This window comes from Podarcis raffonei, chromosome 1, assembly GCF_027172205.1.
Source record: "Podarcis raffonei isolate rPodRaf1 chromosome 1, rPodRaf1.pri, whole genome shotgun sequence".
In the NCBI taxonomy this organism is placed as follows: Eukaryota; Metazoa; Chordata; class Lepidosauria; order Squamata; family Lacertidae; genus Podarcis; species Podarcis raffonei.
Genome location: NC_070602.1, coordinates 102,465,433 through 102,480,774, shown reverse-complemented (window position 1 = coordinate 102,480,774; position 15,342 = coordinate 102,465,433). Strand labels below are relative to the sequence as shown.

Sequence of the window (15,342 nt, the reverse complement as noted above, 5' to 3'; positions counted from 1 at the left end):
TTTAATAAATAATAATAAACAATAGTATCCTAGGTCCTGCTTAAAGATCTTTTGTTGCGACACAACCTGAAGGCGCTTCCAAGCAGGCATTTATTGCAGCCTAGGTTCCCACGCATACAAGATGTGTGTACACCTCTGTTTGTGTGTTGCAGTATTCACAGGACATCCTTGCCATTAAAACGCCACCCCATGGTTTTTTAACCATTTAACGCGGATCTATCCCTCTTTTTGAAAGGAGATAAGTTAAACAAAAATTGTCCATGTCCCGTTTGCAATAATATCTCAGCTACCCATTTGCAAACTAAGTGGAAACACCCTAACACTGTCAGCCCCTCTGGGAGAGTAAAGAAAAAAGAAAAGAAAATCATTTCTGATACGGAAAGCAAGCCCCTGAGCTGAGAAGGTGCTCGAGAGGCTACCCAGTTACTCCACTCGGGTTGCGCCTCTTTTGCACCCCGCGCGCCTTAAACAAAACTGCACCGACCAACCCGCGCGGGCAAAGCCTCTCTGCTGACTCCGCCCACTCTCCGCATCGACGCGGAAGCACTCGACTAGGCAAGCCTTTTCGAGGATTCGACAATCTCTCTCTCTCTCTCTCTCTCTCTCTCTCTCTCTCAGCCGGCTGCTCCGTCATTAGGGACGTCGGCTCGATTGCTTCGGCCTGCCCGCAAGCCGGATAAGCAGGGGAAAAAAAGGGGAGGACTCGCGCGTCGAGCGTCGAGCGTCTCGTTTTCTCTCCCCGCCGACACCTTTTCCCTCTTTCTTCCCCCCTCCACCCTTTGAAGCGACGGAGGCGAGGATCGATTGCTTTGGCCCGGGGGTTGCCATTTTTACAGGAACAAACAGAACGTGAAAAGAAAAAGAGGTAACGAGCCCGGTCAGCGGCGTCTCCCTTCCTCCAGCTCCCCCCCCCGCCAAATGGAACTTCCCGACACCCCCCCCCGCTTAAACTTTGGGCCAGAGGCGTCCTCAGGCCCCGCTCCCACCTTCGCCCCCCCCCCCGCACCGCCTCCCCTTCAGATAAGCGCTGTCCCTACGCACACAGCTCCTCAATGCGGACTAGCCGCTTCAGTTCCCAGTCTCAAACCATCCCGTCGCTCTTGGACCCTAGACGGGGGTTGGGGAGCAGGTGTAGGGCCGGATTTAGGTTTGATGGGGCCCTAAGCTACTGAAGGTAATGGGGCCCTTGATATGTCCAGCTATAATTTGTCAACAACAAATTGTCGCTGTTTTTTGTGTTTAATATATGCTATATGGTAATTTATTGACCTAATATTTCCATACACAACACAAAAGACTTGCTGTATGTAGGTTTTATTTTACAGTGGTACCTCGGGTTGCATACGCTTCAGGTTACAGACGCTTCAGGTTACAGACGCTTCAGGTTACAGACTCCGCTAACCCAGAAATAGTACCTTGGGTTAAGAACTTTGCTTCAGAATGAGAACAGAAATCGTGCTCCGGCGGCACGGTGGCAGTGGGAGGCCCCATAGCTAAAGGGTGCTTCAGGTTAAGAACAGTTTCAGGTTAAGAACAGACCTCTGGAACAAATTAAGTATGTAACCAGAGGTACCACTGTATTTGTTTTCTATCTTACAAAAAAGGTAAAGGGACCCCTGTCTGTTAGGTCCAGTCGCGAATGACTCTGGGGTTACGGCGCTCATCTCACTTTATTGGCCGAGGGAGCTGGCGTTTGTCCACAGACAGCTTCCAGGTCATGTGGCCAGCATGACTAAGCCGCTTCTGGCGAACCAGAGCAGCACATGGAAACGCCATTTACCTTCCCGCCGGAGCGGTACCTATTTATCTACTTGCACTTTGAGGTGCTTTCGAACTGCTAGGTTCACAGGAGCAGGGACTGAGCAACGGGAGCTCTTACATTTTGGAAATGTACATCCAGGTTTTTTTCCTTTAAATTTTTTTGGGGCCCCAAAGAGAGTGGGGCCCTAAGCTATAGCTTGTTTAGCTTATATAGTACGTAAATCCAGCACTGATGCAGGTGGGATCCTCGCTAGCCAGCAGTGAACAGCCGCCCAGTGGCAGGACCAGGGAGCCTCCCGTATTTGCACAGCAGCTACTGCAAGTCCAAGGTCCCTTGTTGCTTTTGTTGTTAGAAAGAGTTGCGTCTCTTCCAGTGTTTCTCCAATGAAAATAGGGATGTCCTTCTCCATAATAATAATAATCAATACTAATAATCATTTTTATCATCATTATTCTGTGAACTGCCCTGAGACCTCCAGGTATAGGGCGGTATATAAATTCAACTAATAATTATTAAAAAATATTATTTATATACTCCGCCCTTCAGACTGGATTGCCCCAGCCACCCAGGGCAGCTTCCAACATATATAAAAACAAAATTATTATTATTTATTGAATTTATATACTGATCTATACCCTGGGGTCTCAGGGCAGTTCACAGAATAAAATCAAGCTATAAAACCACAAAATACCTAATAAAAATTAAAACAACAACCCAGTAACCCCGCCCCCCCACAAAAAACCCCCAACACATTTTAAAAGGGCATAGGATGTAAATTGGATCAACCAAAGGCCTGGTTAACATTAAACATTTAAAAAAAACAAAAACCACCACTTCCCTATACAGGGTGCCTTCAGATGTCTTCTAAATGTTGTATAGGTACTTATCTCTTTGGCTGGGGGGTGTCACTTAACTCCATACGTTTCTCTGATGAAAATAGGGACATCCTAAGGAAAAGCAGGACATTCCGGGATCAAGTCAGAAACCGGGACAGCTTCTGTAAATTCAGGACAGTCCCTGGAAAATAGGGTCTGGGGCGATCATCATCTAAATAAAATAAAAAAGAAAGCCCCTAACGCATCACTTCGGCCCTAGGTGTGTACTGGCTAAGCATGAGGCAGAAAACAGCACCACATTTTTCTGTGTATGTACTGTATAGGAGATTGGAAAGAAACCTGATTCTGGGGTGGTTAAAGGGAGTGAAGCCAGCAATAGTAATTTTACCTGGCAGTGAGGTGGGGAGAAAATGGGTTATTGGACAAGGAGGTTTCTGGTTTCTTGTCTCTTCCCATTTGTCATCATGAAGCTGTCCTAGTCCTCTTCAAAATTGTTTTCATGGGCACCAGAATGGTCAGATCTCTTAACAACCTAAAAGAGTTTTTCAGGCATCTGCGGCTTGTGAATTGCCTGCAATGTGTGCCAGTGTTAAAAAGGAAGCGTGAAAGAGAAATAAGCTCCCATCTGTCAAGAGTTTCAAGGAAATTATTCAAAAGTAGTATGCGTTAGCATCTCAGAATCACAAGTTCCTTTTTGTGTTTCAACTTTACTGTTAAAATTTTAAAAGAATTTAAAATTCACATGGACAGTGCTTTAACTAGTGCTCTGGAGGTGACAAAGACAGATCTCCAACTGAACAGGGTGTAAATTTTACAAACAGGTTTCTTTACTTTCTGAGCCTGCTTTTTTTAAGGTTTGCATTAGCATTAAAAATATTCTCTGCACAATGGAAAGGCTAGAGATTTAGATGTTTAACTGAATGTAAATTCCGAAACTGTAGTCATGCAACTATTTATAAGCTATTGACATACACTTTCCCCTCCTGCTGAAGCAAAATAATATCTGTATCCCTTTGTAGTTTTGCGGTAAAGTGAAAAAAACATTGTTCCGGTTTGTTTTGCACAGGTTCTAACAGCTGGTTCAGGCAGTTCTCGGAAGTGTTTGGGCATGGATCCTTAACAAGTTGCAGCTCAGGCCCAACGTGTTGTATAACCAGCCACTCTGGTGTGTATGTCTCTGTTTTAGGAAAAATCTTTAGACGAAGATACCCATGCAAATGGCCACTGTAAGTAATATTGCTGTTTTCAGTGTTTGTTAAGAATGCCATACAAATGTCTCTAAATGTGTTCCTGTTTCTATTCTTGTTCCTTAGCTTATGTGACATGACATATGAATAGTGCTTTATGAAGTTTCTTGATGTATAAACTTGTGAAGTCAAAAATGGAAACACTTAGACTGGTGTATATATTTTTGTATTATGTAAATCATGATGCACTACTGAGCTGAACTAGATAGGTTAAAAAAAAAGATGTCCAGCTTCATAATATGGAATGCTTTAGGAAGTAATTTGCATCACTACTGAAATACCTAGAACACTGGATTATTCATTGGCAAACTGAATTTTCCACTGTCCTATAAATACCTAAAACATTGTGTTTGGTACACACAAGAATTTGGAGGGTGTGGGCCTGTAAAGATGTGGGATTGGATCCTATGGGCTTCTTGTTCATGGAAGGTATTTTCACCAGTTTCTCCCTTCAACCCAGCATCTGCTGCTGCTTTGGGAGGTGTCAGGGGATGCAAATCCTGTTCCTCTTGAGGAAAACTCCCCACAGTTCTTAGGTACCAACCTATAATTTATAAAGGTTGTAATTGTAGAAACTAGTGCAACCCAATCCTTTGTGGGTGTACTCACCAAGTTCAACAAGATTCATTCCCAAAGTGTATGTAGGCTTGTGGACTAAGAATTAAGTTGGTTACATTTGATTTATTTCTGTTTATTTATAACTTTATTTCTTTATAATTTATAACAATTTATTTATCATGCATGAAACGCCTACAGTTTTCTACAGGTAGTTCAGGGATTAAAAGATAAGACAGTTCCTGCAGGCCTACAGTCTAAAATACATGAACAAAAGGGAAAAGGAACAAGAAAAGGGAACATATGCAGGAGTGTAGCCAGTGTGATCTTAAATCAGTTATACAGAATTCCTTATTGTACGCTTCTGTTGGCTCAGATAGCTTACCGATATAATGAGAGAGGCAGAGCATATGCATTTTGAATAATAATAACAGCATTAATACACTTTTGAAAGCTCATATTCTGGGTTGAAAACTTAGGCTTTGATGCAATAGCACATTTAAGCCTGAACATTTACAACTGTATGAAATGTTGCACCATTCAAGTTTGAATTGGAATTACTATTTTTCATCATATAAACTGATATACCTATAAAATCCATGAATGGAGCTTCCTTAAGGGCTCCATTCTGTATGTGGAAATAGGGTGAGATAGAATCTCTACCATGCACAAAACTGAAATGTTTTATTGGCTAAACATCTTTCCAAATATACTTCTTAAGGACACATAAAATGCACACCTCTGTGTTCTTTAGTGTGCTCCATAACACTAGAGAACAGAATGGTGTGCTTGTTGTTGTTGTTGCTTGTTACCCAAAGGTGTTCAGAAAACTTACAACACATTTAAAACAGAAACGTAAGTATACCAGAACGAAACAACTCCCATAACAGCCACATGAAGTTTTGGCAGTATACTAGTGATATGCAGTGTCCCTGCAGAAGAAATATCCTTTGAAACTCATTGGGCCAATACAAACCATCATATTTGTGCATCCTTGAGATTGTTTTGCCCTTTTCTGTTACTGCCTTCCTTCTTTTGATTGGGTTTGTCTAGTTATGATCCTTTTCTTACTTGCCTCTTTTTCTGTGCTGCCACTGGACCAACTGCTTTCAAAACGGGTTCTTGACAGTGGCCACTAATGCAGTGCAAAGAGCTGCAAATGAGCTGAAAACCGAGAAAGGCTCAGTGTTAAGTAAACATATGCATAGTGTGATTTCAGATTGCATTACTTCATGTTGTGTCTACCCAACCATAGCTGCAACTATTGTCCTTATTTTAGCACTGTGCAAGTTGCATCCAGTGCAAAGAAGAGGGTTGCTTTTTGCTAGGATGTGCGATTAGGTATTGTAGCAGTCTAGTATTGGTTCACTGGGCCAGTGGGTCACAGAAACATACGTTGCTGTGGGCAGTACGCCGTAGGTAACATAAAACTGCTATATTTATCACATTATTTTAGGAAAGGATGCATGTATCATAAGAATTGTAAAACTTAGTGTAAAGATTGTGTACCTCCAAATTAAAAAAATAACCATTTTTGAAGCTAACCTGTAAAAAACAACCTTTCAAATTTAGAAACCACTGAGTTTTCATTCCCTGTTTAGCACCTTACCTTTTAGATTCCTTTCTAAAGCATTCTGGATTTTGATGCAATATCTAGCCAGGCTTTTTATTTAAAAAACAAAACAAATGCCAACCCACATTGGCTGCAGATGCATTTCTAAATGGAATGGTGGAACTGTTAAAAAAAAAAAATCTGCTGAAGAGAGTTGCCTTGTGAGCTCTTAATAATCTTGCAATACTTTTCATAAGGTTAGACCTGGGAGGTTGGGATTGCAAGACAAGCACTTGAGCACGGTGTCAGCCAAATTAATCAGTGGTGCAGTACTTAATAATGTTGGCATTTGTTGTCGTTAAGCTTCAGAATAAAACTACACCAAGATGATATCGCACATCTGAGCCCTGTTGATTCAGGCTGTTTTCAGATTCAGGAAGAGAAATTGAAGCCATTTTCCCTGCGGTTCGTGTGTTGTAAGATTTCCCCCGGTTTTGTTGTCATGAGAGTTTTGATCTTGGGAGTGAGCTCACTACAGTTGCATGGGTCTAGGATTGAATGCATACAGTATGGCCAAGCAGTATGGTTGCCTTACCCTAAGTGGCTTGCCAGCTTTGCAGTGGGAAATGTGCCATCTCCTGATAAACCAGAGGAACTAACTTGTCTGCTCTTCTTAACTACCCTTGCCGGAAGAAAGAACCGACTCACGTGTGTTTTTTCTTTTAATACGCTTTACTTATCAGATGTTTGAACACATTCCATGTATGTATTGTGGCGCTTTTCTTTTTTCTTTTGCTAGATAAAAAGTGTCATTTACTTAATGCAGCATTTTATCCATATGGCAAATGGTGTGCAAAAATTCCAGCATGCGGAATTTTTCATACTAAAACTTTTAATTTTTTAGCCACACCCAAAGAAAACGTAGTACATAGGTAATATAGAAGGTCAGGATGCAAGATTCAGCTAATAAGATTCCTCCACCCCTACGTAATGCGTCTCTGGATACTGACTTGTTGTTTTGATGTGCAATATATGCTACATTCAGTTCTCTTTGTGTCCCCTTTAGGTACTTTGTAACAGAGCTAGACTGGTGACGTACCTTCCGGGATTTTATTCTTTGGTTAGAAGGGTTGTAACTCCCAAGGCCTTTTCCACAGCAGGGTCCTCTGGCTCAGACGAGCCTTCCGTTGCTGCTGCACCCCCAGACATATGTAAGAAACATTCCAAGAATTTGTTTCGCCTGTGTTTACATCTAAAATTAGCTGTATTGTGGGGGAAATCATACAGCTGTATCCATCTAACGCGTCTCATCAGCACAAGGCTTTTTGCTTGTCGAATGGACTTTCTCCCCTCCTCCTCCCCTAGGTGCACCCCACACCCTCCCCACATCTGCTCCAGAGCTCTAGAACAGGTTTGGGGGGGAGCTGGGGGGAGCTCTGTTGCACAAGCGAAAATCCTTGCCACTCAGAGGGTGTGTTAGTTGGATACCACACACAATATGTATTTCAAATCATCTGTATCTTATGGTTCCTCTGGTCATAACATACTTGGAATTAAGTATCATGAAGTTCAATGGAACTTAGTTTTCCCGTTTTCTGTTTGAACTTGAGCTACTAGCTTACTGAGCGGCATGCAAAAAACATTTGCATTTTATAACACAGTGCAATTATATGTGTGTGTTTAAACGACTTAATTCTTAACTTTTGGCAGGTCCAAGAACTGTGTGGCCCGATGAGGCAATGGGACCCTTTGGTCCGCAAGACCAACGATTTCAGCTCCCGGGGAACATAGGCTTTGACTGTCACCTGAACGGTGCAGGGATTCAGAAGGCAACACAAGCACACAAAAAACTGCCTGACATATTAGTGGAGCCCCTGGCAAGCGAAAGGCATGAATTTGTGATGGCTCAGTACGTCAACGAGTTCCAGGTAAGAACTCAGGTGGAAAACATAGCTCCAAAGTAACTGGCCTGCCTAGCAAAAAAGCAGGCACATGGTCTTTCTCTCCTGATTTTGAAATGAGCACCCACCCCTGTGTTACAGGTGGGCATTCATAGTATTTTTGGAGTGGTGCCCTGGAATAGAATTGTCTGGAACAGAATTGTGCTTCAGCTGTGCAGAAGCTTGAGGATACTAGAACTGGGCAATATATCGCCCAAAACTGGCTTGAAATCCATATCGTGATATTGGCTTCATAATTTTTGACTTGGCATTATATTGCGAATCATGGTGTGTGCGCGTGTGCTATGCAAAAAAGCACAATGTGGGGGAAACCATGAAGCCAGCCAATGCCTCTTCTGCATAGCTTCATCCTTATTTCAGACATTGTGATGTATCGGTATATCTCTCTGTGTTTAGCTGGTGATATAGCATGGTGTTGAAAACCAGGTATCACCCAGCCTTAGAGGGTACAACTTTTTGCTAATTTTAAGAATAACAGCTGGGGCAAAGTTAAATATCAAATAACACTGCTGGCGTTACTGCTGTACATAGCTCTGAACAATTACCTGTTGTTTTTGTTTTCAGAACAGTAATCCTCCTCATAAACAAGAAGTTAGTAATGCCAAGGCCTACTTTGAAACCACTAAGGTAGAATGTGCCATACAAGCCTGTCCAGAGCTGTTGCGCAAAGGTATGGGTGCTGCTGCCCTCATCCTCCTTTTCAAAATTTTCATAATCTCAGTAGACTTTATACTTTGACCCTTTTTTTCGCTTTTTTTTTTTTTTTTTTTGCTGGAGCGTCGCAGTGTTTTCTTTTCGGTTGCATAAATTAACCCTCTTTTTGTCTTTATTCTAAAAAAAAGCAAGCAACAGTGCGCTTTTCCAGATGAGCAAAACCTTTAGCCTGGGAATCTGACAGTCATCCTTTCTGTAGTAAATGCATCTCCATTGTGTGTGCAAGCTGTTGAAGAGCACAGTGGCAATTCCCCATGCTGACAAATGGGGTTGATGGAGGGTAGCCGGTGACGGAGAGGTGGGGCTGTGCTTCTCATCTTCTTGACTGAGTCACTGCAGCAAACCAGAATGGAAAGAGGGAAGGGTGAGATTGGCACAGTGCGATCTGGCACTCTTTCCTGGCACATTGACACCATGCTACCTTGTCCCTCCCTCTTTCTGTCCTGATTTGCTGCAGTGACTCAGCCAGGTGGAGCTCGGGCGAGCAGCTCGATTCCACCATGGCGCCACTGCTGGTGGAGCAAAAGAACTGTAACAATCACCTAAGGCTGCAGTCTTAATCCCGTTTACCTGAATTCAGTAGGCCTTGTTCTCAGGTAGGCCTGGCTAAGATTGTGCAGTTAAGTTTCATTGACTTCTTCCTTCCTTCGTAGATTTTGAATCAATGTTTCCAGAAGGAACTTCCAATAACCTCACAGTCCTAACAGTAACACAGAAGACAATAAATGATATGACTGCATGGAGTGAAGAGGTGGAAAATGAGCGAGAAAATCTGATAGAAAATGTAAGTCTCACCAGCTTTTGGCAGTGAATTATGATACTGTTCTCATTGGAGGTGAGACTGTGTGCGTTTGTGTGTTGTATTGGATTCAGTGCTTGATATCATGCTTTAGGAATGTGGAGTCTGCCCTAAGAGTGGATGACCATTATAGGTTGTGACCCAATATTTTGTGACCCAGTGTTAATGAAGCTCTCTTAGAAAGAATTTGGATATACACGACTAACGCTTGGTCCTTAACATTTAATGCCCATCTTGATTTTTCCTTTTAAAAGATAAATTAAAAAATTGTCCAGTAGCACCTTAGTAAAGGTAAAGGTACCCCTGACCATTAGGTCCAGTCGTGGACAACTCTGGGGTTGCGTGCTCATCTCGCTCTATAGGCCAAGGGAGCCAGCGTTTGTCCGCAGACAGTTTTTCCGGGTCATGTGACCAACATGACTAAGCTGCTTCTGGCAAACCAGAGCAGCGCACGGAAACGCCGTTTACCTTCCCGCTGGAGTGGTGCCTATTTATGTACCTACTTGCACTTGACGTGCTTTCGAACTGCTAAGTTGGCAGGAGCAGGGACCGAGCAACAGGAGCTCACCCTGTCGCTTTCATGTGCACGCACACTTCTTCAGATACACATATCTGAAGTGTATCTGTGTATCTGAAGAGGTGTGCATGCACACGGAATCTTATACCTAGAACAAACTTATTTGGTCTCTAAGGTGCTACTGGACAATTTTTTAATTTATTTCGACTGCGTCAGACCAACACGGTCTACCTGACTTTAAAAAATAGTAGCTTTAAATATATTTTATGCATACTCACTAGCTACATGCTGTAATGTTTTACATTCAGTTTACTAAGTTGAACCTTTTATACCACATCTGTTAATAATTGCAGTAAATAAATCAGCCCAAGTGATTATATGCAGAATTGCCACTAGGGGTCATCCTTTCTTAAATGTACGTTTTTTGCTTGGCTTTGGAATCAATAGTTGTATCCCGACAAATGTCTGTGTTTTGCTGCTGCTGAATTTTTTCCCATATGTTATTCTCTGAAAATGTTCTGTACTTTAGTAGTGCTTTTAAAATAACCTAAAAATGCCAGCTTCTTTTATTTCAACTTGATTTTTTAGCTAATATATCTGAGACCAGTTTCTAGTTAACACCAGCCACACTGCAGTTCCTTTAACTCCATTTGAGAAAGTTTCACAATGACAAATAAGCGTTTATATGGGTTCTAAAGGTTTTCAAGGGGTTAGGAAGGAGAGTGCAGTGTTCAGTCATCACCATGAAAGCTGCACACAGAATAAAGCTCTCATTTTAGCATGTCAGTGTCTCTGTGTTAGTCATGGTCTGTTGGGCCTTGGCATTGTAATCTGGTCTAATTATATTTTAATTGTCCTCCTCCTTCCTTGTCCACCTTCCTGTCAATTCCAATATATTGAACACAAGGGTGCTGGGATGGTAGACGTAACCTTCTGGCCTAAAGGTTACTAACAGCAAATTCACAATAGAATGGACTGTTTGTTTGCATTGTAGACAATCTCAGGAGAACTTAACTTAACATGAGAGACTTGGAGTAAAGTAATGAGAGTTAGTGGCAGGCAAATGAAGGTGTTATTGTATTGAAGACTCAAGTTGTCTTAATTAACATCTGTTTGGTGAGTGGCTACTGTGAGATTGTAATTCACCAGGATCAAAAGAGTCCAGTGCGTAAACATGTTTAGACTGTTTACTGGGGTTGCGTTGGCTTAATCTGAAATTGAAATGAACAGATACGTAGACCTTTGACTAATTGGAAAGATAGGTCCACACTGAATGTAAATCTGTTCTCTTTTAAGATTATTCAGAATCTGAGTAAGCCCTTATGCTAAAGGGTCCAGATCTCTGGCTTACATGCTTCAAGAAAGAAATGTGTGTATTTATCGATTTCAAATAAATGAGGGGATGCAGCTGTACAACATTGTGTGCATCGAGAGGTCCAGAGGGTGGCAACCTGAGGACAGGCCTTTTCTGTAGTGGCTCCCCATTTGTGGAATGCTCTCCCCGGGGAGGTTTGCCTGGCTTCTTCAATATATAGTTTTAGGTGCAAACTAGCAAAATCAGTTTCAAGTGATGTTTCCCATACAGGGTCAGCCTGCCAAACCACAGTTAGCTTTTCCATTGGATATGCTAAATGTAGTATCTTTTGCCGTAGTGCAAAGGATATACAAGTGCATTTGGGGAGAACCTCCACAATTCCTTTTGTTGAAGAGGCACACTTCCACTGAATTTTTAAAATAAGAAGTGTCACTTTCTTTGACAATGGAGTCTATTCTGGCAAAAATAAAAGAGAGTTCCATCTGTGTGCACAGATTCATCCCACACTCTCATGTAGCTCCTTTTTAGATTCTGTTTCTTTCTAAATTAGCACCATGTATTTAGAGGTTAGCAGGAGTTTTGAGCATCTGTGCTTTGTGTTTGGACGATAATTTTCTTGGCATAGGTTTTGGGCAGAGTTGCCATTGTGGATTAGAGAACTGCAAAAAGTGCTTTACTGATCAAGATACAGGAAGTTGAGACTAGGAAACAAACCTAAGGCAAAAGGAGCATGCATAAAAGTGGGCAATAGGTGAGGTATGGATTTGTTTAATTTTTTTTGTATTTGCAGGTATGGCAACACTGCAACCAACCTGAGCAATCAGTTATATTTTCCTGCCTGTGCAGAACTATTAATGCTTCACTGACCATCACAAAGAATTTCTTCTAGGTTCCATGTGACCATTGTATCTCAATATAGGTTATTAATTTTAATCCTCTTAGTCTCGGTTGACAGAGTTGAATAACAGTACTGTGTTCAATTTCACATTTGTTTGCTGGGGAAATGGAATATACATTAGCCTTAAAAGTGTGCTTAGCATCTTTTATTTCCTCTCTTCTTAGTTTATCAGTGGTGCCAAAGAAATTTGCTATGCTTTGTGTGCCGAAGGCTATTGGGCAGATTTCATTGATCCAACTTCAGGATTGGCAGTAAGTATTTCTACCAAAGCACAGCAAGAAGAGGGAGGCTGAGCACCGTGTGTCTCAGACAAGGGAAAAAAGGGAATATGACGACTCCTACTTGAGTTTCTGCTCGTTCCACTTGAAACCATTTTAAAGGCTATCTAAAATTGTTTCTGGAATGTCCGTGACAGTCTTTCTCAGTTCTCGGCTATATCATAGAAACCGTTGTCATAGCTGGCACCTTAAGAGGCAGTTAAACAAAAGAACACAAGACTGTTTTTATTTGTTTTAGTTATTACATCTTTTCTCTCCTCCAAGGATCTCAAAGCAGTGCACATAGTTCTCCCCAGCCCCAAGTTTATTCTTACAACAATCTTAGGATAGGCTGAGAGAATTAGAGGCTCATGGTCACCCAGTGAGCTTCACGGCTGAGTGGGAATATGAACCTGGGTCACACTAGTCCTAGTTTAGCACTGGAATCACTACACCACTCTGTCTCTCACCTCCCCAACCCCCTTTAACCTAGTTCTTTCAGACCAGGATTGTAGGTATTTGAGACGTTCCTTTGACAATTCTTTCATGCACAAACATATCAGTATTATTTCTGATTGTTAAAAAATTTTTGTCCCACATCAGGGCCCTTAGAAATGTCCTAGATCCAAATTATTTGAAAAGCTAGTCGGTATGAAATAGCAAAGCACTAAGACCTGTTATAGGGATGCGGGTGGCGCTGCAGTCTAAACCACTGAGCCTTGGGCTTGCCGATCAAAAGGTCAGCAGTTCGAATCCCCATGACGGGTTGAGCTCCCATTGCTCGCTCCCAGCTCCTGCCAACCTAGCAGTTCGAAAGCATGCCAGAAAGTGTAAGTAGATAAATAGGTACCGCTCCGGTGGGAAGGTAAACAGTGTTTCCATGCGCTGCTCTGGTTTCGGTGTTCCGTTGTACCAGAAGCATCTTAGTCATGCTGGCCACATGACCCAGAAAAACTGTCTGCAGAGCGGACAAACACCAGCTCCCTGGCCTGTAAAGCAAGATGAGCGCCGCAACCCCAGAGTCATTCGCAACTAGACTTAACTGTCAGGGGTCCCTTTACCTCTACCTTTAAGACTGTTATATTCTCCTACTAAATGTGTACATAGTTTTTTACCCAACTTTTGTTGGTGAATCTTTACTGTCTTTGCATGGGCACTGCTAGAATCTGCTGTTGTATAGAATCATATAAATATTGCAAGAGAATCCTGCTCACAGCTGTTCCTGTGTGGGCTTGAACCATCAACCTTCCGGTTAGCAGCTAGACACACTAAACCATTGTGCCACAGGGACCAGGCTATTGATTCATAAAATCCAAGGAATTAGAAGTGCACTTTCCTGGTAACAGTGTCAATTTGAGGGCTGGATCTGTGGGCTCCAGAATTTCTAGTTGCCATGGGATATAATAAACAGTATAGTTATCCCTCTATAGAAATGTCAATGCAAAACCAGCAGTTGTACATTTTCTGCCATGACATTTAAATGCATTTAAGCTTAGACTTAAAACTAGTTTGATCAGTTATGTTGAAATATATTCAGGAATCTTACTATAAACGTACCCCATGTTTTGTTGTGCTTTCTTTGCAGTTTTTTGGCCCTTATACAAACAACACCCTTTTTGAAACTGATGAACGCTACCGCCATTTAGGATTTTATGTGGAGGACCTTGGCTGCTGTAAAGTTATTCGTCATAATCTCTGGGGAACACACGTGGTAGTCGGAAGTATTTTCACTAATGCTTCACCTGACAGCCCTATCATGAAGAAACTGAGTGGCAATTAACCGCATCTTCAGGCTTAAGAATTGGCCAATAAACACTGTTGGGACATATCAAGCGATAAATTACACTGATTTCTAGAGAGTAAAAGATCTGTTATTTATTTTAGTCTTCATCGGATATGTAGTCTCTATACACGATTTATAAGGTAATCCAACAATTTACTTGAGAGATGTGTGTATATATAGCGTATGATATTCTAAAGTATTACTTTTCCAAACTTTCAATAAAGTGAAACATCCACAGTAATCTTACACTGGAACACAAATCCTCAGCACTTTTGTAACATTTCCTGTTTTCATTCTGGTGAAGTCAAATTTACTTGCAATATATTTTATAAATGTCTGTTTGACATCGGTTGCAAATTGATTGGAAAAAGAAGAATGTTCATTTCACATCTTCATTTTTTATATTTTTGAAAAGAAACATTTTTGAGGTAGAGATAGTCCACTTGTTCGGTTAGATCCCATTAAAGGAAAATAATATCAGTCATTCTTTTATGCAAGAACCAGTATTGTCTTATTTCTGTTTTTCATGTTTTATTTGGAATATACTTCAAGCAGGAGATTTTGTGGCCTACTTCATGATTTTCAGAAAGCATAATGGCTTGTACCTCATGCAACCTGGATATTCCTGTGAGGGAAAAGGTGATTTTTGCCAGTTTCCCTGCCTTGTCTGAATCCGCCATGCTTTGAAAATTTGCTGCAGGAGGTTTGGGGACCTTCCAGAACAGCATGCAAAGTGCCCATTTGGGAATGCAGAGGGAAGGAGAAATCATAGAAAGAAAGCCTCTGCTCACATCTCATCCTGTTTGTGGATCCTCCTGGATCTCACTCAGTTCCATGAACAGTAAGATCTCTTCCATTCATGGAATGCCAGGTCTGGATGCAACCCAATATTCCAAAATATATCCCAACTCGATTTTTAAAAGTTGTGATTGGATTTGCTTGAAGCTAGTACACCTAAGTGTGCCTGACTTTCTAACAGGCCTCCTCTCTAAGCTAGCCACAACAATATGAATTAAAGAATGGTAGTCAAAGGAATTAAATCAGTGTAAATCAAAACTGTTTCTGCACTGAAGACCCTTTCTAGATCTCATTACTGCCAAAAGATAAAGAAAAGAAATCAGTGTCATATTTTTATGGATCTGGTTT

The 15,342-nt window shown here is 41.6% G+C and overlaps 1 protein-coding gene across 2 annotated transcripts; it reads left to right on the top strand.

Moving 5' to 3' along the window:
- Positions 1 to 755: 755 nt before the first annotated feature.
- On the top strand, positions 756 to 14,696 carry MMADHC (metabolism of cobalamin associated D). Of its 2 annotated transcripts, none has more exons than XM_053406452.1 (8): positions 756 to 865; positions 3,665 to 3,824; positions 7,019 to 7,163; positions 7,663 to 7,880; positions 8,478 to 8,583; positions 9,281 to 9,411; positions 12,321 to 12,407; positions 13,999 to 14,696. In XM_053406452.1, the coding sequence occupies exons 2-8, from the start codon at positions 3,810 to 3,812 to the stop codon at positions 14,191 to 14,193; spliced, it is 897 nt and encodes a 298-aa protein (XP_053262427.1). In that variant the 5' UTR covers positions 756 to 865; positions 3,665 to 3,809; the 3' UTR covers positions 14,194 to 14,696. The 2 variants fall into 2 exon arrangements, with proteins under 2 accessions (XP_053262427.1, XP_053262431.1); XM_053406456.1 differs by lacking the exon at positions 756 to 865 and adding an exon at positions 1,052 to 1,174.
- The last annotated feature ends 646 nt before the right edge of the window (positions 14,697 to 15,342 follow it).